The sequence below is a fragment of the Notamacropus eugenii genome, chromosome 6 (assembly GCF_028372415.1).
Source record: "Notamacropus eugenii isolate mMacEug1 chromosome 6, mMacEug1.pri_v2, whole genome shotgun sequence".
In the NCBI taxonomy this organism is placed as follows: Eukaryota; Metazoa; Chordata; class Mammalia; order Diprotodontia; family Macropodidae; genus Notamacropus; species Notamacropus eugenii.
This window is the reverse complement of record NC_092877.1, coordinates 139,160,446-139,185,209: the sequence shown is the minus strand read 5'-3', so window position 1 is coordinate 139,185,209 and position 24,764 is coordinate 139,160,446. Positions and strand designations below refer to the sequence as shown.

The 24,764-nt window shown below is 38.1% G+C and overlaps 1 protein-coding gene across 9 annotated transcripts in view; it reads left to right on the top strand.

Annotated features, from left to right (window-relative positions):
• Nucleotides 1-24,764, top strand: part of INPP4B (inositol polyphosphate-4-phosphatase type II B) — a 958,716-nt gene that overhangs the window by 784,655 nt on the left and 149,297 nt on the right. For all 9 annotated transcript variants that reach the window (XM_072621124.1, XM_072621125.1, XM_072621132.1 and 6 more), the window contains one exon: nt 1,878-2,084. In XM_072621124.1, the coding sequence (XP_072477225.1) occupies nt 1,878-2,084 (207 nt within the window). The remainder of the gene's footprint in view (nt 1-1,877; nt 2,085-24,764) is intronic.

Sequence of the window (24,764 nt, the reverse complement as noted above, 5' to 3'; positions counted from 1 at the left end):
TGAATAGCTAAGTTGTGGCAGTAGGTTAAAAAAATTCTTCTCTATGACTTACCTATCCTTCAAGAATTTTTTGTTCTCAAAATGTATAGATTTGTAGATATTTTCCTAGTAGTCTCTATGAGTAGATTGTCCTATTAAAAGAATGTGGTGGATAATCATTCATATTGAGTTTTAACAATACCAAAGCTAACATTGACGAACAACTACTGAGGGATAGATAATCAACTTGTTGTAGTGGTAAAGGTGAAGGATTCATAATCATGAAAAGTCTGTGTACACATCCTAACTCTGACACGTAGTAGTTATATGAGCCTGGGCACATCACTTAATGTTGCATAGCCTTCATTCCCATACCTGAAATACTGCCTCCTCTGATTAGCAAATTGTTGGTATCATACAGTGTTAAGAGATTTTCCTCAAGGGCACTGGGAAGTTAAAAGACTTGCTCATGGTCACTTAGCCCCAGGATATAGCAGACTGGATAATGATATGCAAGACTTGGAATCCCACCTTCCTGACCCTAAGGCTGGGCAGCCTGTGTCTACACTACCTCTTGCTAAGCATGATATGACATAAAATTGAAGGACCGCACCTCCTACATTTTTTCCAGTCAAAGACATAGTACATTTATTAGGTAATCCATGAAATGAAATCCATCATTGTAAGGTAGCTGTCACTTCTATTGTCACTATTCGGTATTTACCACCAATGACTAAACCCCACTGGACATTGTTTCATAGGGACTGTGCCAGCAACCAAACATTATAATAACAAATTTATGGGGGGAGGGTGAGAGTTCAGAGAATAATAATAAGGAAGATAGCAAACCTTCCTTCCTACTTGTGATGTGAACTCTGTCCAAGAAGAAAACAGCTACATTTGCATCCTTTCCATCAATATATCTATGCTTCTTTTACCTTAACAATCTGTTCAAAATATCAAGCATAAGTAGTATTTTCTCCCAAAAGCATCAGGTAGTTACTGTTGAAATGGTTATTCCCACTGAAAACTATCTCTGGAGACAGGATTTGTCATGAGGCAAGAAAAGGCTATGGAAACAGATGGTTTTTATAATATCTATACTACCTTGGCATTAACTTTTAGAACAGATGAGCTCCAGAGCTTGGCGGCATTCCCAAACTGCACTATTTACCACTGATTGGTATGATTAGTTTTCTTTCTCTCCTATATTTACACTATCATACATAGTACTTAAGATAAAACAAGTCTACAGTGCCTTCCTCCATCCCAGCTTGGTGCCGAGATCCTGCCCTCTACTGACTTTCCTTCCCAGTTAACAAAAATATTTTCTCCCTATCCCACCCTCCATTTTTCCCTTTAAAAAAAAAAAGAAACAAATATGTTTCAGTTTGCAAACTAAGTCCATCAGCTCTCTGTCAGGAATAGGGGTGTGGGTTTCACCATGAGCCATTTGGAATCTCTGTTGTTTTTTGTATTGATTGAAGTTCTTAAGTCTTTCAAAATTGTCTGTCTTTACAATGTTGTTTTTTTATTGCATAAATTATCCTGGTTCTTCTGTTCCCTTTACCTTGAATGAGTTCATGCTAGTCTTCCCAGGTTTCTCTGAAATCGTCCCCTTCATCATTTCTTACAACAGAGCAGTATTCCATTAAATTCATTGATGAAAAGTTGTTCATCATTCCTTAATTGATGGACACACCTTTTGTTTCCAGTTCTTTGGAATCACAAAATGGGAGGGTGAAGGGAATAGGTAATTTATTAAGCACCTACTATGTGATAGCTACTGTACTAAGCACTTTGCAAATATTATCTCCACATTATCTCTAATATCTGCTTTAAACAATTGTTTGTACCCATCTTCCAGGTATTCTTAATCCCTGTCCCTTTTCTTCCAGACAGAGCTCTTTGTGCATGCCTTTAAGGATCAGCTGGTCAGAAGTGCCCTCTTGGCTCTCTACACAGCCCGGCCAGGCTGTGTCCTCAAGAAATCACCCGATCCCAAGAATACTGCAGAGGAAGATACTAAACATGCAGGGTTCTCATCATCGATTCAAAGGCAGGATTATATCCCACATCACTCGGATTATGATGAAGAAGAGTGGGTAAGGATCTCTGTTCTCTATCCCCTGCTTTCAAATATGTATGCCCTTACAAACCAAAGTACAGAAAGCATAGGTCTCCCCTTCTAAACAAAACACATTCCTGGAAGCTAAGGCATAAAACAAATTGTCATAAAGCAGATCACATATATCTGTAGGAACAGAGTTAAAATTGGGTGCCGTGTTCCTGACCAAGGATTTTGTGACAAATGACCAATATTATGTCATAAAAGCAAAGATACAGCAACTATAAAACACTATAAGCACTTAAATAGTAAAATTATATCCGAAGCCCTATAAAATGGGCATAAATATACTACATTGATTATGCCATGCACTATAAACTACGCACTGCTCTATAAAGAGCACATACAGTGCATAAAAAACAAAATTCCACCCTGTCATAAATTTGGCTTGAAATGAATATGCTGGCCATAATAAACATTAATTAAACATTTAATTAAACAATAATACTTTTGCCTTCTTATAATTTAGAAAGGCTTTTAGAGAATGATTTACATGGTCCAACTCTCTTATAAAATTACTTAAAGGAAGTTTGAATTGATAAAATTTTCCATAGCCAAATAATGTTTTTCTGCAACAAGAAAAGATAGATTGATGTTCAGAGTGATGGGTAGAATTATAACATTTTGTTCTTGATAAGGAAGATAGATTCTTCCAATAAAAGTTAATTTTTTAAGTGTATGAGTTAACATAACTTTATTTTTTTTTTACCTGCTCAGTTTATTCAAAGCTATAAGTACATCTGGTCAATAGCAAATGAAATCTCTGCTGCTTGAAATTAGCAGTTGCTGTTGACAGTCCTTTTCATTCTTCAGTATTCTGGTTAAAGTCTTCATATTTTGACTACAGGCCACTACATATTTTCTATTTAAGGTACTCTGTCCCAAGACTGATATCCTTGGTTGAAAAATCTGAGCATTACCAAAAGTCATCCCTTTTGTTCCCATAATTGATCTGTACCCTTTAAAATTGAAATTAATAGGGTAACATTTAGTGTAGAACAAATTTAATTCATTTAGTAACCATTTTTTTCATATTGTTCCCATTTGTGTACCCTTTCATTTCAAATGCTTATTGAGCACCTGCGATGTGTGCTGGACCACAATTTCTCTGAATGCTTGATAGTGTGTTGACATGCCATTAGAACATTTTACATCTCAGTGGAAAACCACAAGAGTCAATGACCAGATCCTTAGTATGGAGATTTGAAAAGGAACTCTGAAGCATTTCTCACTAGGGCATTGCTGGGACAGGCATAAGACAGCACCAGAACTGACCACAGGTTATTGTTAATGAAAGGAGCACTGCCCAGGAGACTTGAGGTCTGAGACTTTGTTGAGGAGCATGTATTTACCAAAGGCTAGAAATGAAATTAGGTGAAGGGTGAGAACTCCATGTACTTGCAAACAAATAAGGAAGCCCTTGTATTTAGATTGAAAAGATTTTTGAAAACTGAACTGAAAAGAAATATTTCTGGATTTTACAAGGTTTTTATTCCCCCATTTTAAATAATTTAAAAACTCATTCATATGAATTCACAAATAAATCTTTTTGATACTAGGCACAATATTAAACTATTTTCTTCCTAAGCAACTTGCATTACTGGCCCTTGAATAAGAGCTGTCTCCAAAACTTTGGCTTACTCTTCTCTCTTAAAAGTCATGTAAAAAAAATGAAGTGATCTAAAGATAATTTGGCTTTACAAATGTTATAATATGTCTGAAGATGAATCAAAAAAAAATTAGAAATAACAGGTATAGACATTCTTTCATGGTCCATGAATTTTGGAGAGGAAGTAAAAGCAAACATCACCCCCCCATTCAAATAATTCCTTATTCTGACAGTGGCATATTATAATGCATTAGGGATATGTATGGATAGTGTATGGATTGTTTTGGGTAAGGGTGTGATGTGAGAAAATATAGGAATGGGAATGAGTAAGAATAGCATATGTTAGAGGAAGTTAGGAGAACCTGAGTTCAAATCTGGCCTTATTACCTGTGTGACTCTGGGTAAATCATTTTACCCCAATTGCCTCCAAAAACAAATGGCATATATTTAGACTAAGAATTGGTTTTATCATTGGAGTATACAAATAATGTTTAACAACAAGTTGCTTAACAAAAAGGTATGCAAAATAAACTTTTAAGTTTAATTTGCATTATTAGAAGCTTTTTCATCACTTTTTGAAGTCTATATAGTCAACAAAATAAATCAAGCCCTGAATTGTAGAACTTGCCAATTTTAAGGTCACATGGAAATTTTGGCAACTGACTTTCTAAGGTTCAAACATGCTCTAGCACACCTCTGAGTCTGATGAGTTGGACAAAAGAAGGAATTAGATCAGGACTTCAGGAAACAGACTACAACCTTGGCATCCATGAACTAAATAAATAACTCAAAATAGCGAGAAAAGGAGGGAGAAGATGAGGAGAGAAAGAGAGAGAAATGGATGGATAGGTGGATGGATGGCTATAGAAACAGTGATAGATATGTAGAGAGATATAGATAGCTCCTTGTATTTTCATATAATTTAGTTCTTTTGTGATCATATGTAGCTTATTTTATGCATTTAGTAACATCAGTATTCTGAGAAGGGATGCATAGGCTTCACCTGACTACTAAAGCGGGGCCATGACATCCAAAAAGGTTAAGAACCTTGGCACAGATGAATAGTATAGTTCTAATGAGGGGGGACTTCAATTGCCTGAATATCCAATAGAGCTCTATCTCTCTGCCTCAAGCAGTAAAACTAATAATGTCTTGATTTACCTTAATGAGAGTCATTCTTCAAAAGATAGAAGAAGCAACAAGTATAACTGCTCTTATATACTAGATTTTCACCAACAAGCAGAAGCCTGGTGGCTTAAGTAGAAAGGGTGGAAACATGCAGAGATTTGTCTTAGAATTCCTAATGAAGAAAAAGAATTCAAGATATATGCTGACACACATAGCTTTCAAGATATTTAGAGAGAGAATAGTTAGAATGCTCTCTCCCTTCCCCTTCCCTTTCTTAGGGGAAGTTGGCTCAGGAGGAATGGGAACCTTTCAAAGAGAAATAGTTCTATTAATAGGAAACGATGAAATTTTCAAAAGATAACAATGTGGATGCACAGGAAACTCATCGTTCAACTTAGATTTTCTGAAAAGCATATTGAAAAGACAGAAGACAGGGCAGGTGACTCAAGATGAATTCAAAATTATCCATTAGAGAAAAGTGTTAGGGTGCAAAAATGAAAACTGAACTGACATTGGCAAAGAAACCTAAGTATACTGAAAACTTCTTCCTTTTATAGCTATTTGCCCTGGGAGAGAAGAGGAACAAAGGAAATCTAACCCTACTGCTTAACGTAGATCAGATGATAAAGGATAACAAAGAGAAGGCTTGTTTCTGTCACGGAGAATGTTATTTTGCACTAAAAAAGTAGCACACTGTCATCATAATTGCTACTGTTTTTTTAAATAACATTTGTACATGTGCAGAGCTCTATACAGATGACTACCAGGAAGTTGAAACCCAAGTTAATAGAATAGAATGGCTTTAGTAATAGTAATAGAATGACTTTGCTTTCCTTAATGACTTCAAGTCAACAGACCCAAGTGAACTCTCTCAGGGTATTAAAAGAACTGGTGAATATGATTGCTGAGCCACTGTCTTTGAATAGCTATGGAGTATAAGAGAGGTGTCATAGGACTGCATAAAGGAAAAACAAATAAACAAACGAAGTAACAAATAAATAAATAAAAGGGAAAGAGTACCGACTGAAACATAGAAATGAGTGATCTTGATAAGATTCCTAATTTCTAGAATATTATTAAAGAGATAGTTGGTGAATATCTATAAATTTGATCGTAAGGATTTAACTAACCTTGTATTGACATGTGATTATTAGAATGATAAACTAGAGGAATGCCTAGGATGGAGATTCCTAAGTGTTAGCAAAGCATCTGACAATGTTTCTCGTACTATCCTTGTGGACAACGCAGAGATAAGAAGGTTGGACAGTGGTACAGTTAACCAGATTTGGAACTAGTTGACTGTCTGGACTCACAGTACAGTACAGTCTTGCCTGCCTCATATATCAAATTGGAAGGAGGTCTCTGGTGAAAATATCAGGTACCTCTACTTGTTCCTTTGCTGTTTTATCAGTGAGTTGGATAAAGGCATAGATGTCAAACTTCAGAACACACAAAGCTAGGAGTAACAGCTAACTCAACATCCTATGATAGTCAAGATCTAAAAAAGATTTTAACTGGCTAGGCCACAAGAGGTCAATTTAAAATAAACAAATGTTAAAATACTTATGAAGTTATGCACCTAAGTTCAAAAATTCAGAGACATTATGGCATGATAATAGAGACATGGATAGATAGCCTAGCCATTCATCTTTTAAAAATATGGGAGTTTTAGTGGGTGATTAACAAGAAGCCAGTATGGTAGATTGGGGAAAAAGACGGCCTCTGAGTCAGAAAGGCCTGAATTCAAGTCTTGTCTCTGACACATATTGACTATGTAACCATAGGCAAGTCAGTTAACCTCAAAGTATGCCAGGAAATTTTCTAAAAATATCTTTCAAAGATGATGTTGACTGATGTTGCTAAAAGTATTTTCCCCATCTGAGAGTTCCTTTTCTAATAAAATTACAATTCCAGTTGCTCTCCTATGTACCAGCAATATTAAATGACAGATAGCCCAAGAATCAAATGCTATTTGTAACTGCAGTAGGAGAATCATAGTACCCAAGAATGAGGAAGTCCAGAAGATATTTTAGACTACATCTTCACAACTGGATTCAATTCTGGATGCCATCTTGTAGGAAGGATATTGGCATACTAAAGAGCACTGAAAGAGTTGCAGCCGAGATGGCAAACAGCCTTGGGATCATGCAATTTGAGGAACTGTTGAAGAAATCAGAAATATTCAGGGAAGAGAAGAGGAGACTCAGGGGAGATATGAGAGTTGTTCAGTCTTTGAAGAGTTGTCATGTGGAAGAAGGATTAGGCATGTTCAGCTTGTTTCCCAGAGGGCAGAATGAGTGGCAAGGAATTAAAGGTTTGCAAATGCTCCTAATGATTGGAATTGCCCCAAAATAAAATGAGCTGTTTGGGAGATGACAATGCTCCCTCAGTGGATGTATTCAAGCAAAATCTTTAGGGTGTGTTGGTAAGGATGTCATAGTTCAAGTATTAGTTGAGCTAGATGGCCAAAATTTTGAAAGCATGAGTGAAGTGAAGAAGGATTATCTTTAGGCATGGGGGACAGCCTATTTAAGAGCCCTTAGTGTGATATAGAATACCAAGTTTGGAAGGATAGATACAAACCTAGCATGAACATAATGTAGAATGTGGGAATGGGAAGTTCTGTAAAATATGGCAATAAAAAATATTTTAGAGATAGATTATAGGAAGCACTAAATACCAGGCTGAGCAGTTTATCTTTTTCTCTCTTAGGCAATAAGAAGTGACTGATGGTTTCTTGAACAGGGGTGACATATTCATATTTGTACCTTAGTAAAATTACTTTGGCAGCTATTGGTGAATAGAATGGAGAAGGGAAGAGACTAAGAGCCCTAGACCACTTAGGAGATCCCAGCAGTGGTTTTAAGGGAGGAGTAAAAAGGTAAAAGGGAAAAGAAGATGAGGATATATACTAGGGTGATGGATGTATGGTGAGAGAGAGGGGGATAGATGCAAGAGATGTAATGGTGGGAGAAACAGAGGAGGAAGGAGGAATTCAATTTGACTCCAGATTGGAAATCTGAATAACTAAAAGGATGGTGGCACCCTTAAGAGGAATAGGGAAGTTTGGAAGAGGAGAAAGTTTAGCAGGGAAGAAAATTAGTTCTATCTTGAATGTATGGAGTTTGAGATCCCTACAGGTTGCCTGTGTAGAGATTTCTAGTGGGTGGTTGTTAATGTAGGGCAGCTATGGGGAACAATGGATAGAGTGTTGGACTTGCAGTCAGAAAGAGTCATCTTCCTGTGTTCAAATCCAGTCTCAGATACTTACTAGCAGTATGACCCTGGCCAAGTTACTTAACCCTGTTTGGCTCAGTTTCCTGATCTGTAAAAGTAGACGGAGAAGGAAATGGCAAACCACTCCAGTGTCTTTGCCAAGAAAACCTCAAAGAGGGTCGTGCAGAATTGGACACCACTGAACAACAACAACAAAAATTATTAATGTGGGATTGGAATTCAAGAAAGAGGTGAGGGAAGATGTATAGATCTGGGAATCATCTATGTAGAGATGATTGGAACCCATGAGAAAATAGACAGCGTTGGCTATATTTTCTGTTCCCAACTTTATTGTGAATACCTTCTATTTAAGGAGTCTTAATAAGGTCCCCATCAGGTTCATATTTTGTATTTTTTTGACATGAGAAAATAGAAAATGGAAACTATACACCCTCAGTAGACATAATTCATGGGAAATCAGTTTCTTTTTCATTTTTTTCTTTTTCATTTTCATTTTTTCATTCATTCATCTTTTCCATTTTCTTTTGTCATCTTTTGATATCATGAAGTGATATATAAGCCCTCTGACACTGATTATCATGTCCCCCTGCTCTCTCTTCCACACATCTCCTGGCAAGTCAGGACTCCATGTGTACACTTGTGCTTTTGTGAAGTAAGCAGAATATATAATCTTCATGTTAAGATCTCTCTAATTACAAGAAGTGTTTTTATTCTTGGCAAAAGTCACTCTAAACTTCCTCTTCTCCCATCTTATTAATATCTTATTTTGGAGAAAAAAATGACAAGGTTTCCATACTTACAGCAGCTTTCAGATATAAACAGAAAGATCTTTTCTTTCAATGACAGAAACATTTAGAAGAGAAAATAGCCAAGAGAATTGAATAGACTTCTAAATGCTTTAATCACAGGTGGAAACAACTATTGCATATTATTCTCAAATGACATGGTACAAGTTCATGCAGCCTTGGGGAAAGGAGGAAGGAAGAGAAGGAGGGAGGAAGGAAAGAAGGAAGGAGGAAAGGAAAGAAGGAAGGCTGAAAGAGAACAAAGAACAGAGAAAGGAAGGAAGGGACAAAAGAAGGAAAAAAGGATATACAACATGACTAATGTGAACATATGTTTAATAGGAATTTATATGTAGAGCCTATATCACACTGTATGCTATCTTCGGGAGGGGGAAAGGAGAGAGGCAGAAAACATTTAAAACTTATACAAGTGAATGTTGAAAACTAAAAATATAAATGAATTTGTATTTTAAAAAGAAGGAAAAGGGAAGGAAGTAAAAAAGGGGAAGAAAGGAAAATAAAGAAGGAAGATGGGAAGGTCATCACAAATGCTTTACAAATATTATCTTATTTGATCCTTAAAACAACCCTCTAAGTTGGTGTTATTATAATTCCTATATTATATTTGAGGAAACTGAGGCAGATAGCAGTTAAGTGACTTATTCAGGGTCACACAGCTAGTAATGGGTGGGGTCAGATTTTAATTTACATCTTCCTAATTCTAGGCCTAGACTGATATCCAGTGTGGTACAGTACAGGGGAAAGGGAACAGGATTTAGAGTCAAACAATCTAGATTCACCATCGGCAACACCCCTCCACTTGGTCTGCTTCACTTTCCTCCTCTGTAAACTGAAGAATTTGGGCCAGATGATCTCAGTTCCCTTCCAGCCACAAATCCATCATCCAGGATTGATATTTCTTCGTGGACTAGATTCAATTTTATGAGCATTTATTAAGCACCCATTATGCATCAGCCAAATGGCTAATTTTTGGCAAAACCAAAAAATCCCTTTCCTCATTTAATCCATAGAAAGTCATATGTACACAAAATATATAAATATTAAACCTATAACAATTGAATACTAAATAATTTAAGTAGGGGGACGGAGAGCATTGGCAAGTAGGCAAATCCAAGATGGCCTCTTGTTGGTGGCGGCTCTTCTGGTTAACCTTGAAGGCAGCTAAGGATTCCAAGATATAGGGGTGATCAAGAGAAAAGTTCCCAGGCACCAGGGACAGCCTGTTCAAAGCAGGACAAAAAATGCAATGGCATGTGCAGGGAACAGCAAATAGGCCAGTTTGGCAGGAACATAGAGTGCCTAAGGGAGAATAATATAAAACTGCTTTATAAACATAGCTTGGAGTCAGATTGTAAAATCTGAAATGGCAAACAGGGGAGCTCTGCATTTTAACCTAGAGGAGAGGGAGCTGTTGAAGATTTGTGAGCAGGGGAGTGACATAATGAGACCTATGCTTTTGGGATATTTGTTGGGTACCTGTGTGAAGGATGAATTTGAGAATATTTCAGAAATGAGGACCTGTGAGGAGGCAGTTCTAATAGTTCAGGCAAGAAAGTACAGAGCCTTGCACAAGAGGGTGGCTCAAGAACCATAGAACTACAAACAAAAACAATAAGAACTAAAGTTTATATAGTGTGTCTAGTATGTACCAGGTACTGTGCTAAGTGCTTTAATAAGTCTCCAGTGTTGGTTCTCACAGCAGTCTTAGAAGAGAGGTGCTATTCCCCATTATACAGATGAGGAAAACTGAGGCAAATTGAGATAACATGCCTTGGTGAGGGTCACATGGCTAATAAGTAAGTGTCTGAGGCTGGATTAGAACTCAATTCTTTCAAGTCTAGTGCTCTATCCACTGTGCTACCAAAGAAGAAAGGTATGAGAGATATTGTATAAGTTAGAATGAAAAGATTTGAGGACCCATTAGATACAACTTGGATGAAGAGAGGGGGTGGAACAAAGCAGGGATTAAGATTTGAAGAAAGCTTTTAGATTGTGAGCCTGGGTCATTTAAAAGATGGCAATGCCTTTGGCTGCATTTGGAAGCTTTAGAAGACATGTCGATTGAGGAAGAATGGGTCAGTTGTGAACATATTTGAGTTTAAGATGTCATTAGAATATCCAGGTGGTAATATCCAGCAGTTAGTTGATGATGTGAGACTGGAACTCTGAAGAAAGATGAAGGCTGGTGATGTAAATCTAGAAGTTGCTTGCATAAAAGTGATCATTGAAACTATGAGAATTGATGAGATCAATGAGAGAGAAAGAGAAAAACCAGCATGTAGGAGATGGGGCTTGAAAGACCATCCTACAAAGCAGGTGAAGCAACTAATTTGAAGCACATAATTAAGTACCAATTAGCTGGACTCAATTTGTTTTGAACAGCAGTTCCAAGAATTTTGTCAACATTGAGAGACCGGTATTATTTCTTTCTTGGATGCATTCAAAAAGGGGAACTCTTATATTTGCTGATAGTTGAATTCTTTGTCCTGTATTTTTATAAACTGGCAAATCTGAAGAATGAAACATAGTTATTGATGAGGTAGAAAGCATAGCCTAGGAAGCATGGCATAGCAGAAAGAGGGATCAGGAGAAACCTGCCCCCAACCAGCTGTGTGATCACAGGCAAGTCACTTAATGTCTCTGAACCTCATTTTACTCATTTGTACAAAAAAGATGATAACACCTTCAGGGTTTGTTGGGAGGAGGACTGGATGAGAAAATGTAGTTAAAACATTATATAGACCTTACAGCACCTTATAAAATTCCAGCTATTAAGAAAGATGATAAACATTTTAAAAATTAGTTAGTGAGTCCCTACTGGTCCCTCAGTATTGAAGCACAACTTATTGCCATTCCATGGTTGATTAGGAAGGAAGAGCATCCTTACTTCTAAATGTATTTAAAGGCTATTCTTTCTCCTTTCACTCCCAGTTACAATGGGGAGAAAATGATGCGTAAGCATCTAGATTATAATCATCCAGTCAACATGGTAAGGAGGAGAAGGCAGAGACAGAAGCTTCCCAAATCACCCAGTCTTTTGCTAAGTTTTAGTGATTAAATGATTGAATGCTTTAAAGGTTTGTTTTCTTGAAAAGTCAGAGAACAATTAAAGCCCAAAGGAATGTTTTGGGGTTTTATGACAATCTGTGCCAAACCATGATGGCTGGCAATGGTATTCTCAGACTTGAGTCAGTAAGGTTGACATATTGCTTTCCTTTATCTACATGAAATGGAACAGATGCTTCAAGCAGCTGGGATTCCAAGATTAGTTTGTCCGAAATATGAAAGTGTGTCATTCCTACAAAACTATTCAGTTGACCCAATTTTTGCTGCTTTAAATAAGGACTATATTCTTCATAATACTGCTGATTTATATGGAGAACTGATGTTCTACAGACAAGTCCAAGGCTGAGATCTTTTAAGCTCAACTCGGAAAACTGTCAAAACAGAAAAATGCTCTTACTAATTGCTGACTTCTGGCTCTTTGCTCAAGTCTGCACCAGCAAAACAAAGTGGAAAACTAGAGAATTTGTTTTCAAAATCCATTTTGCATTTTACTTTATATATATAATGGAAATGTATTATAATATAGAATTATTATATCAATATATCGATTGTATTAATATATTAATATAATTGTATGATAGCACATTAATATAGTAATTATATTAATATTACATATAATTTATGTAATGCAAATATAATTATACATAATACACACACGTAATCTAGCAATATAAATATACCTTTTTATATGTACATTACACAAAGGCATATGTGTAGATCATACATATAAACATGTACATACATGTGTGTATATTGCTAGGGTAGGACTAATCTTTAGTCTGATATGACCCACTCTTTAGGTGGGTGAGGTTTGCTTACTTCATCAGACCAAAAGTACTTCAAGCCCAATGGTAAGAAAGTATGAACCACCTTACTTAACCCTTAAATTTTTGTTTTGTTTTGTTTTTAGTAAATGTTAGATTTTAAAGAAACTGATATTTTTTGTGATACTAATCGTGGCTGGGTTTTCTATAAGATTTCAAGGCTTGAAACCTGCTTCATGCCTGTTATCCTAGTTTACTCATTATAACAGTCCTTTGAGGTAGGAAATACAGGCACTGTTATTCCCCATTATAAAAATAAGGAAACTGGCACTTATTGAGGTGCCTTGACTTACTCCTGACTTCATTGCTAGTAAACTTCTGCAGTAGGCTTTGAACCCAGACTGCACTAAGAGACCAGCTCTCTAACCACTACCCTATACTGTCTCTCATATTTGAGACATACTTCCTATCAATACATTTTCTTAATCTTTGGTTAAAAGAGTGACTTCTTTTGGACAGTGATTTCAGGGGGCAACAAGCCTATCTTTAAACTGTTCCTTTTGTACTACCTCTTTGTCTAATGTCTAGAAAAGTTACTAATGCTCAGCCTTGCCAGGAGTTACTGATAGCACTCTTCATACTGCTGTATTTGGTAGCTGTGGGCAAAAATCCTTTGGCAGACACTACCTCTGTAGACAATCTTTGGTGACCTTTACTCCCATCTCCTCTTATCAGCTGCTTACTAGTATTTTTCACTGTCCTTCTATGGGGAAAAAAAAAGCAACTTGTGTCTTGAATAATGTAAAAGTATACATTCACCAGGCTAGTCAGGATAGATTGTGCTCTGTTCTTTCACCGACTGGAAAATAGGCTTCTTCTTCCTGGCTAAAAGAAAGTAAATCATTCTTGTTTCTAGGGAGAATGAACTCTTGCAGGACATGAAGATGTGGATTATCTCCTACAAAAAACCAGAATGTACCTAGTGGTGTAAGAGAGCATCCTGCCCTTTAAAAGTATGGGCACTTCATTTCTTTCTCATTTCCTTAGAACCTATATACATGGGGAAAAATCTAGGGAGGGGAGAGCATAAAAATTTTAAAAGAAAGTCGAGAGGGACTTGGGATCTAGCTTCCAATTATAAAATAATGATGATGATGACGATGGTGATGCCACTTTAATAGGGCTTGAAGGATTTCAGAGTACATTTCATACTTTATCTTTTTTGACCCACACAACAATCCTGTAAGGTAGGTGCTATTTTACTTCCATTTTACACTTAAGGAAATTGAGACTGAAAGAGATTAAAGGACTTGCCCAGGATCTCAGAGTTGTTAAGTTTCTGGGGCAGAATTTGGACTCAGGTCTTCAAAACTCAACCTGCTACCACTTGACCTATGTCAACGGGGTATCACATGGAAGAGCAATCACTAATTCCGTGTAAGGGCAGGGGCAGAACTGGGACTAATTGGTAAAAATTTGTGAGAAACAGACTTTAGCTCAATTCCAGGGAGAATGTTTGTGACAATTAGAGCTCTCAGTTCTTTCAGTCTCTCCTCTAGCTTCTGGGAGCTATCTGAAGGGGCTAGCTCATCTGCCAAATCCAGGAGCTTGTTTCCACACTATTCTAGTCTCTAGGACTTCATGGAGCATTCCACAAAGGAATTCTTTGCACTAGCTGGGAGTCTGGACTATCTGAGCTCTCAGACAGAGGTCCCTTCTGACTCAAAGATTCTATGATTCCAGGTTCCTAGGCTGCCATAAATCATATAGTTCAGTTCCCACTTCCACATGTAGCAAACACTAAAGGTATGTCTTCTCAGGCTAATATGAGACAGGAGTGATGCAGTGGAAGAAGCACTAAAAATAAGTAGGAAGGCTTGGGTTTGAATCCCATGGTGGACAAAGTAACACATTACTTTGAGAGAGTCATTCTATGTCTCTAGACCTCCATTTTAGTGTTCAACAACTGGGCTTTCTGAAAATCCATGACTCACTTTTAAAAAGTTGAACCTGTGTTATTAACATGTTCATCTTTTCTCTTAAGTCTATATATTAAAAAAAAAGGCAATGCATCAACAAACAATAAATTAAACTCTGCTTTGTAGCATTTGCTGATTTCCAAGGTTCTAAATACTCAAACGGAAAACTTAACAACTGGCTGTCAGATATAAACAGATACCTACATTGTACTATACTGTTCTCAAATTGTTGGGAAAATCAAGTAAAAAGTTGTATATAAAGGTGTATAAATGCCAGCTATTATTATGAAGCATAAAGCATAGTGAATAGAAGCCTAACTTGGAGGAAGTAAGGAATTACTGAAGAAATAAGGAAAGATCTGAATTCAAGTCTAGTCCCTGATACATTCTGGTGACGTTTCCCTCGCTAAGTCGCTTACCTCCCCGTGCCTCCCCCAGGAAACTTCAGATGAAAATTCCTCCTTACAAATTCCCTATACCAATACAATCGAAGTCCTATAAAAAATAAACCTTGAAACTATATCAACATCTGTAAAGATAAAGAACTTCCAAGAAAGAGCATTCCATAGTATCTTTTTTTTAATTATAAAAGGATGCAAAGAACAGGAATATTTTGTAATTTTTTCCACCATAAACATTACATTAATTTTCATTTCTTATAAATATTATAAACAGATACTAATTTTACTCTCATCTCTCTCTTTTCCCTCCTCTTTTCAAAAGCACAATTTACTCCTCTAGTCCATTCCTGACTCATATTCTTTAGCATTTGTGTGACTCTAGAAACTCTTTGTGACTTTAAGACCCAAATCCAAATTCTTGACTCTTTCCCTTTCCATTTAATAAGATGTCCAGGAGCAGGGGAAGGGCTTTTTTCAATCTATCAGAATTGCTCCAGTGCAGCCTGGCAAAGGTGCACTGATGCATCCTATCTGAAACAGGAACAGAATTTTAACTAGGTCTTCCCTTCCCACCCAGTTTTACCCAGTTAAATCTACTTTTCCCCAAAAGCTGTATCTTTGAGCATTCAATAGACCCCTTTGCTGATCCCGTTTATAGTATCTGCAAGTTCACAACCATTCTTTCCCATAAGGAATTGAAACTGGAGCAGTATATTGGGGTTTTGCTAGAAGAAGACTAATTTTTAAAGGGGGTGGTATGGGGAGAAATAAGCATTTGTACAACACCAATATGAGTCAGGTACTGTGCAAAGTATTTTATAAATATTGTCTCATTTTATCCTAACATCAACCTCACAAGATAGGTGCTGTTATTATTTCCATTTTACAGCTGAGGAAGCTGAGATGGAGTGACTTTACCAGGGTCACATAGCTAGTAAGTGCCTAAGGACAGATTTGAATTCAGATCTTCCTAACTCAAGTTCCAACATTCAATCCATTGTTTCATCTAACTACCAGATTTAGAGGATGCTGATAGAACTTTAAGAATGGCAAGAAGTAAATAAAAATAAATACCCACTCCCTTGTCCTCTCCCACCCTGCACCCCACAGTGGCCTCTCCAGCAGTAGCTGATGTCTTAGAATAAGTATCCCTACTTCCCCCACCCTCATTCCCCTCCCTCACAGCTAAGGGTGTGCCTTGAGCCACTTGTCCCGTTCTGGTTTGTGCCAAGTCAGTGGAACCTCTGCTCCCACCCTCCAAAGAGAATATATGGAATAAAAACACAGCTAAACATATCTGTGCACATATGATTTCTTTAAGTGCTCCATTTATTTTTTCTTAATGGCTGTAAAACATTTGTGAACTTCTCTCTAGGAGATCCGGGCTCTACATGCTCAGTTGATATTAACATTCCATAGAAGCGGATTAAGTAAAAGGTCATGACTGTCCATTAAAATGGACAACTTTTCTGTGAAAGAGCAGAAACTCAAACAAGACCTGTATAATCAGAAATGCTCTGGAAATCCACCTGAGGTCTACATTTGCTAATGAGTGATCAGCATATTTTCACCTTCGTTTACCTACTGGATTTGAGGGTCATTTCCCACCTGAAGCCAGAATTGGTTAAAAGCAGAGTTTTTCTTCCCTATTAATACCTTTTCCAGGTATTCACTATGGTGGACATCACCTCTACTCCATGCTTTCTTGTCTTATTCATGGCCATGCTCAGTATCACACAAATATGGGAACACAGGACAAGATTCTGACTTTCTTTTTTTATGACAAAGATCTTTATTAAGTACTTTGCAGCTGGTTCACTGTCAGGGATGTTATTTTCCCCATTAAGTTCTCATTAACCCCAAATGTATTGATCAAGAAAACAAAGGATTGATGTCTAGCTGTGTCTATATAGTCTCAAATTAATGAATTCGGACTTCTTGTTGTTGTTTAGTTAGAGGATATTATGTTGGTAAGGCAACAAATTGCTTAGCTATTTATTTCTGTTTTCAATTGGTATTTTGTAGAAATATGTACAAAAAAAAACCCCACCATCAGAACTGATTTTTTGGTTTTTTTTTTACTTTTTATTAGTTATTTTTTTTCAACTACATAGGTTATAAGATTATAAAGCTGGGAAAGCATCTTCAAAAATATCTAGTCTATCTCCCTCTTTTTATAGGTTAGAAAAATGAGGCCCAGACAAACCAATGACTTGCCCAAAGTCACAAATCTTTCACACCAAACTTTCTGATTCTGTTACTACTTGGCCTTGCCCTGGACTGCCCCCTTTGACCAATTCAATGTAGAGAGTTGAATCAGTTTTGTATATGTGTATTACCTACACAGGTTTGAACAAGCAGTTGAAAAGTAAAATAAGAAATGAATCATTCGATCTTTTGGGACTTTTTTTTGGTCTGCTGGCAGCCGTAAATGTCATTCATTTAATTATTTCAGTAATATAGCTGATTCTGCTTTTGATATGTTCAGAGTGAGAGAATGGGATCCAGTAGAGAGACTGACCCTGCAATCAATCCTGAAACCCACTTTGTAAATAAGGATCACTAATGGCATTCTCCATAGTAAACTTTCAATCATTTAATCAACAGATTTTTTATTCATCTAGCCTGTGTGTGTGACATTGCACTAGAAATACAAAGGAAGTAATATCCATAATAACGAGAGTAGCTGACATTTATGTAACTCAGGAAGGTTTGTAAAGCACTTTACCTTCATTATCTCATTTAGGACTCTGAATAGTGTTATAGAGAGAGCAGCTATTATCCCTATTTTACAGATGAAGAAACTGAGGTTTACATTCTACCTGAAAAGAATGAATGTTTTTATGAAAATGTCTCAAAATGAACTATTTTCCCAAAATTTATGGTGTAAAATTATTTTCCACTTAGCCCATGTGTTGTTTCTTGGACAGGTTATTGAATCTCTCCAAGCCTTATCACTCAGATTTTAAGCTGGATGATCTCCAAGGTCTCTTTCTGGTCTACAAATCTATAAATTTTGACCTATTCATGGTCATATCGCTACTAAGGTCAGAGACTGAATTTGAATACTGGCTTTCCTGTCTACACAGATAGCACTCAAAAACACTGGAAATGAATATTAATGAATGTGATACAAAGTACAGAACAATGTATTTTATAAGTAAGCACTGAAAACATTGTGTTTTCAGTATAAGGTGCTAAGTACTAGAACCATTCAATAAAAGGGGAAACTAACATAGGCTGAAGTAATGGGAGAAACCTCCAAGGAGGTTGTTAGACTTGAGCTGCTTTATTTTATTTATTTATTTAGCACAGGGATGATTTATATGGGTAGAGAGAAAGAAAGAAGGCTTTCTAGGTCAAGAAACAGCATGGAAAAAAAACACCATTTATTGAATGCTTTACCATTTGCCATTGAATTATACTCATATGCTAAACATGAGTAATGATATAAAGGTTGAAAGGAAAGTGACATGTTTGTGGGACAGTGAGGAGGCCAGCATCCTTTTAGTGAATAGTTCATTTTAGCAATTACTGGAAAACGAGAATTATCAGTTGATAGACTGGATTTGTCGATTTTATGACTGGACCCTGGATATATGATTTCATGTGGTACAGAGTAACTATGTCAGTACAGACTTCACTGATAGGCTACAGGGTTTGGGTCAGTTCTAACTTTTATCAGTATCCTCAAACTGCTGTAAACTTGAACTGACCTTTTTTCATTTGTGAATGTCTTTAGACATATTTTTCTGGTTCATGTGCAGACATTTCTCTGGGGATTTCCAAGCTCATCTCTATGTCAGTCTGTGATTGTGTGCCCATGTAACAGATCTCCCTCATGACTAGTCCATCAGGTAATTATTTGCATATCTCTCTGATCCTGTGTCTTATTAAATTTGTATCTGAAGCCATTGAATACCACCTTGTACATAATATACTGTAACTAGTACAGTGCAACAAGATCTTTGTCCAAGGTGCTGCCATCTAGTTGGAGTGGAGGATTTCTAGCAGCAGAAATTAGAGAATGAGTGGAAAGGGACAGGCTGTCTCCTTGCCCCCCAGTACTGCAGATGAAGTCAGCCAGTACACATTTACTAAGAACATATTATGTTGGGGGGCGGAGCCAAGATGGCGGAGTAGAAAGACGCACATACACGTAGCTCCGAACCCACAACCCACAGAACGGCTAGAGGGGACCAACTCACGGTGAATTCTGCACCCAGAGGCCACGGAATATTGGAGCGAGGGAGATTTCTGTTCCGGAGAGACCTGCAAACCTCTCGCAGGGGGTCCTTCGTGCTGCGGACTGGGCACCGGGACTGGGAGCAGAGGGCAGCCCTGCAGCGGCCGCGACACCTTGAGGAAAAGATCTGAGCGGGCTACGGGGACGGGATCTCCAGCGGCCACGCGGGTCCCTCCACCCACAGAGGGACCTGCAAACCTCTCGCAAAAGGTCCGTCGCACTGCAGACGCGGAGCCCAGCCCAGACCTGCGGCGGCCGCGGCTCCGAGAGGTACAGATCCGAGCAAGCTTCAGGGACGGGATCTCCAGCGGAGACACAAGCCCCTCCACCCACAGGTGATGGGGGTCGATGAGAGAGTCTCTTTGGTGGGTTGAGAGGGGAGTGGGGTGCCCCCATGGCTCGGGCCCCCCGGGAGATAGAAGCTGACAGGCGGCTGCAGACAGGGGCTCCCCAAGCGGGCGGGAGCCTGGATCCATTGTGGAAGGTCTGTACATAAACCCCCTGAGGGAACTGAGCCTGAGAGGCGGCCCTGCCCCAACCTGACCACCTGAACTTAATTCTCACACTGAATAGCAGCCCTGCCCCCCCAAAAGCCCTAAGGCAGGAAGCAGCATTTGAATCTCAGTCCCCAAATGCTGGCTGGGAGGACCAGGAGGCGAGGTGGGTGTGAGGAGAATATTCAGAGGTCAAGTCACTGGCTGGGGAGAATGCCCAGAAAAGGGAAAAGAAATAAAACTATTGAAGGCTACTTTCTTGGAGAACAGACATTTCCTCCCTTCCTTTCTGATGAGGAAGAACAATGCTTACCATCAGGCAAAGACACAGAAATCAAGAATTCTGTGTCCCAGCCCACCCAATGGGCTCAGACCATGGAAGAGCTCAAAAAGAATTTTGAAAATCAAGTTAGAGAGGTGGAGGAAAAACTGGGAGGAGAAATGAGAGGGATGAAAGAGAAGCATGAAAAGCAGATCAGCTCCCTGCTAAAGGAGAACCAGAAAAATGTTGAAGAAATTAACACCTTGAAAACTAGCCTAACTCAATTGGCAAAAGAGGTTCAAAAAGCCAATGAGGAGAAGAATGCTTTCAAAAGCAGAATTAGCCAAATGGAAAAGGAGATTCAAAAGCTCACTGAAGAAAATAGTTCTTTCAAAACTAGAATGGCACAGATGGATGCTAAGGACTTTGTGAGAAAGACAGATATCACAGAACATAGCGAGAAGATTGGAAAAATGGAAGATAATGTGAAATATCTTATTGGAAAAACAACTGACCTGGAAAATAGATTCAGGAGAGACAATGTAAAAATTCTGGGACTACCTGAAAACCATGATCAAAAGAAGAGCCTAGACATCATCTTCCATGAAATTATCAAGGAAAACTGCCCTGAGATTCTAGAACCAGAGGGCAAAATAAATATTCAAGGAATCCACAGAACACCGCCTGAAAGAGATCCAAAAAGAGAAACTCCTAGGAACATTGTGGCCAAATTCCAGAGTTCCCTGGTCAAGGAGAAAATATTGCAAGCAGCTAGAAAGAAACAATTCAAATATTGTGGAAATACAATCAGGATAACACAAGATCTAGCACCCTCTACATTAAGGGATCGAAGGGCATGGAATAGGATATTCCAGAAGTCAAAGGAACTAGGACTAAAACCAAGAATCACCTACCCAGCAAAACTGAGTATAATACTTCAGGAGAAAAAATGGTCTTTCAATGAAATAGAGGATTTTCAAATTTTCTTGATGAAAAGACCGGAGCTGAAAAGAAAATTTGACTTTCAAACACAAGAATGAAGAGAACCATGAAGAGGTGAACAGCAAAGACAAGTCATAAGGGACTTACTAAAGTTGAACTGTTTACATTCCTACATGGAAAGACAATATTTGTAACTCTTGAAACATTTCAGTATCTGGGTACTGGGTGGGAGTACACACACACACATGCACACACGCACACATACGTAGAGACAGAGTGCACAGAGTGAATTGAAGAGGATGGGATCATATCTTAAAAAAAAAAATGAAATCAAGCATTGAGAGAGAAATATTGGGAGGAGAAAGGGAGAAATTGAATGGGGCAAATTATCTCTCATAAAAGAGGCAAGCAAAAGACTTATTAGTGGAGGGATAAAGAGGGGAGGCGAGAGAAAAACATGAGGTCTACTCTCATCACATTCCACTAAAGGAAAGAATAAAATGCACACTCATTTTGATAGGAAAACCTATCTCACAATACAGGAGAGTGGGGGACAAGGGCACAAGCAGGGTGGGGGGGAGGATGGAGGGGAGGGCATGGGGAGGAGAATGCAATCCGAGGTTGACACTCATGGGGAGGGAAAGGATCATAAGAGAATAGAAGTAGTGGGGGACAGGATAGGATGGAGGGAAATATAGTTAGTCCTATACAACACAACTAATATGGAAATCATTTGCAAAACTACACAGATTTGGCCTATATTGAATTGCTTGTCCTCCAAAGGGAAGGGGTGGAGAGGGAGGGAGCTAAAGAAGTTGGAACTCAAAGTGTTAGGATCAACTGTAATGTTCTTACCACTAGGAAATAAGAAATACAGGTTAAGGGGTAAAGAAAGCTATCTGGCCCTACAGGACAAAAGAGAAGACGGAGACAAGGGCAGAGAGGGAGGATAGAAGAAAGAGCAGATTGGTCACAGGGGCAATTAGAATGCTTGGGTTTGGGGGAGGAGGGGAAAAAAGGGGAGAAAATTTGTAACCCAAAATTTTGTGAAAATAAATGTTAAAAGTTAAATTAAAAATAAAAAAAATAAATTAAAAAAAAAAAAAAAAAGAACATATGTTCCAGGCATTGTGCTAAATACTAAGTAATACATAGACAAGTCAAAAAATGATCGCAGCCTTCAGAGAGCACTATCTCTTCAGGGACACACTTTGCTTCTCTTCCCAGCTCTCAAGGGGGTACAGATTGAACTGTTTACAGTGTGCCTCTCACTCTCCCCCCTTCCTCTATTCTTAACCAATTTTGACCTGCCTGCTGGGATTCCTACTTACAGTTCTGCCTGTGTGTTTAGCCCTGCCACAGTCACTACAACAAAAATCCTTCTGGAGTCTTTTGTCAGTAACTCACTGTCTCAGCATTAAGTCATTTGTTGCTAACCTGCTTCAAACATGGAACCTCAAATTCCTGACACTGAGTTCCTGCATTGTTGTGTGTGTGTGTCTGTGTGTGTGTGTGTGTGTGTGTGTCTGTGTGTGTCTGTGTGTGAGAGAGAGACTTAATCTCTGATTTGTACTAATACGATTAAAACAAATTCCCTACTCCTTAAACTCCAGCGTCTATCTGGAGCTAGACCCCTGCTACCAACTACTAGACTTTCCTAACATTATCCATCTTCCTGTGCTGACCCTTGCCAACCAAATGCCACTTAGACTTCTGTCAGTTACCATGTCTGGACAGATATTCTACATCTCAGACTTGGTATGGACATTGGCACTTGGCACCATGATGCTGATCCACTTCCCATGTAGACTGACCTCCTGGTTTCACACACATTTCTTTGTCTGGAATAAATATAAAATAACCCAGCCTTCTCTTTGCTCTCATATTCTGACACCTAATATCCATCCAACTCCTTAGCCATCCCTAAACTTCTGGCTCTGGTGTTGCCAGTTCAGATATTCCATTCTTACTTAAACCCAGGTTACAAAGTGAAAAGAAATTCTTGGCATGCAGGGATCTCAAGAGATCCCTTTCCTTAGCCTTCTCTCCACTGGCTGGCTTCATTTGGTAAAGACTGAACAGAACCTTCAAGTCTGCCTCCGGGTTTTCCCAAGTCCTTTGGGTGAACTGCAAAGGGTCTCAGTGAGCTGTTTCTGATCTGTTTTTGAGTTTACATATGTTAAATATTAAATTATTCATAATTATATTAATAATTGCATTCATAATTTGCCTCCTGCAGAAAAGTATTTTGTATCCCTTGTCCCTGTTGCCTTTGATGGGATATGATACCCTCCCCCAGCAAAAATCTTTCTTTTTTGAGAAGTTAAAAGGCTTTCTATATTATACCATCTTCCAATGTTTTTCAGGTATTTGCTAGATACACCTTTATAATGTGATGGCTAATTTTAGATAACAAAAAAGCCTTACTGTGATATTCAGGCCAACAAAGTCCTCTACTCCAGCCAAAGATATTACTTAGATTGCAACTGAAATTTCTGCTGCACAAGGGAACACAAAGCATGGAAATCATGAATTCTGAATTATCTCTGTAAACTCTGACCTTAGAAGAGTAAGCACTTTGTGTCTTTTCTTTCTGGGCACAGAGAAGGATAAGAAGTCATACTATTGAAGCTTTTGAGCAAAATAAAAATATCTTGTCAACATTTCAGCTCAAGAGCTGTCTCCTACAAGAGGCCTGTCTCGATCCCTACTCACCAGCACCCCTCCATCACCCTTGGCTGTTAGTTAGTGCTTCTCACTCCTACAAACTAAGCATGTTTTTATTATAGATGCATTTTGAATTTACTTACTGGATTACATGTTGTTTCCTCGCAGGTGAATTCAAGTTTCTTGAGAAAAGCGACAGTTCCATTTACATCAGGACCTAGTACAGTATCTGGCACCTAGAATAAATAATAATAATAAAAAAGAAAACTAATCACTAAGTAGTCCAACAAGTATAGAATTGAATTGGACATGGTCAACATCTATTTACTAGTTGAATATCTGTGTGATGTAAAAATAAGAAAAATTCAGGAAAAATTGTATTTGTTCTTCATAGAAAGGTGTGGATGTTGATATTTTGTTGTTTTGTCCTTTTACCAATAGATGAAATGGAATTTAATTGGTTGTCTTTATTTTCTTTCCAAATCTCTTTTTATGCTTTGAAATAACCCGAGTTAACCTGGGTCGGAAGTTATGCATTTGAGATATATCTAGGTTATTTCTAAATATTTTCCACAAAAGTCCTCCCATAACACCTCGAGATGGAGTGAAGGAGCCCTAGAGTTTTCACACTTTATATTAGTCAGCTTTGCTACAGAAGTTTAAGGCTGACAAAGCTGTGTACATGTTATCTCACTTGACCCTCAATTAATCAAAACTTGTGAGTAATAGGTGATCATTATTTCCATTTTACAGAGGAGAAAACTAAGGCTGAAAGAGGTTAAATGGCTTGCCCAGAGTCATACAATGAATAAGTGTCTGAGATGGAATTTGAATTTATGACACCAGAATGAAAGTTCTCTCAATTTCTACCAACTGTAAAAGCTTCAAGCGGGTTATTGTAGATAGATAAAAGTGTATGTTCTCTGAGGTCCAGCTTCTTTAACAAGTAGACCCCCACCACAGGGCTGGCCATTAACTGATGAATTATTTGTTCTGGTAATCCATGAACAGCAATGAAAGTACAAATTAACCTTTAGTTCTGTGAGGTTCCCATTA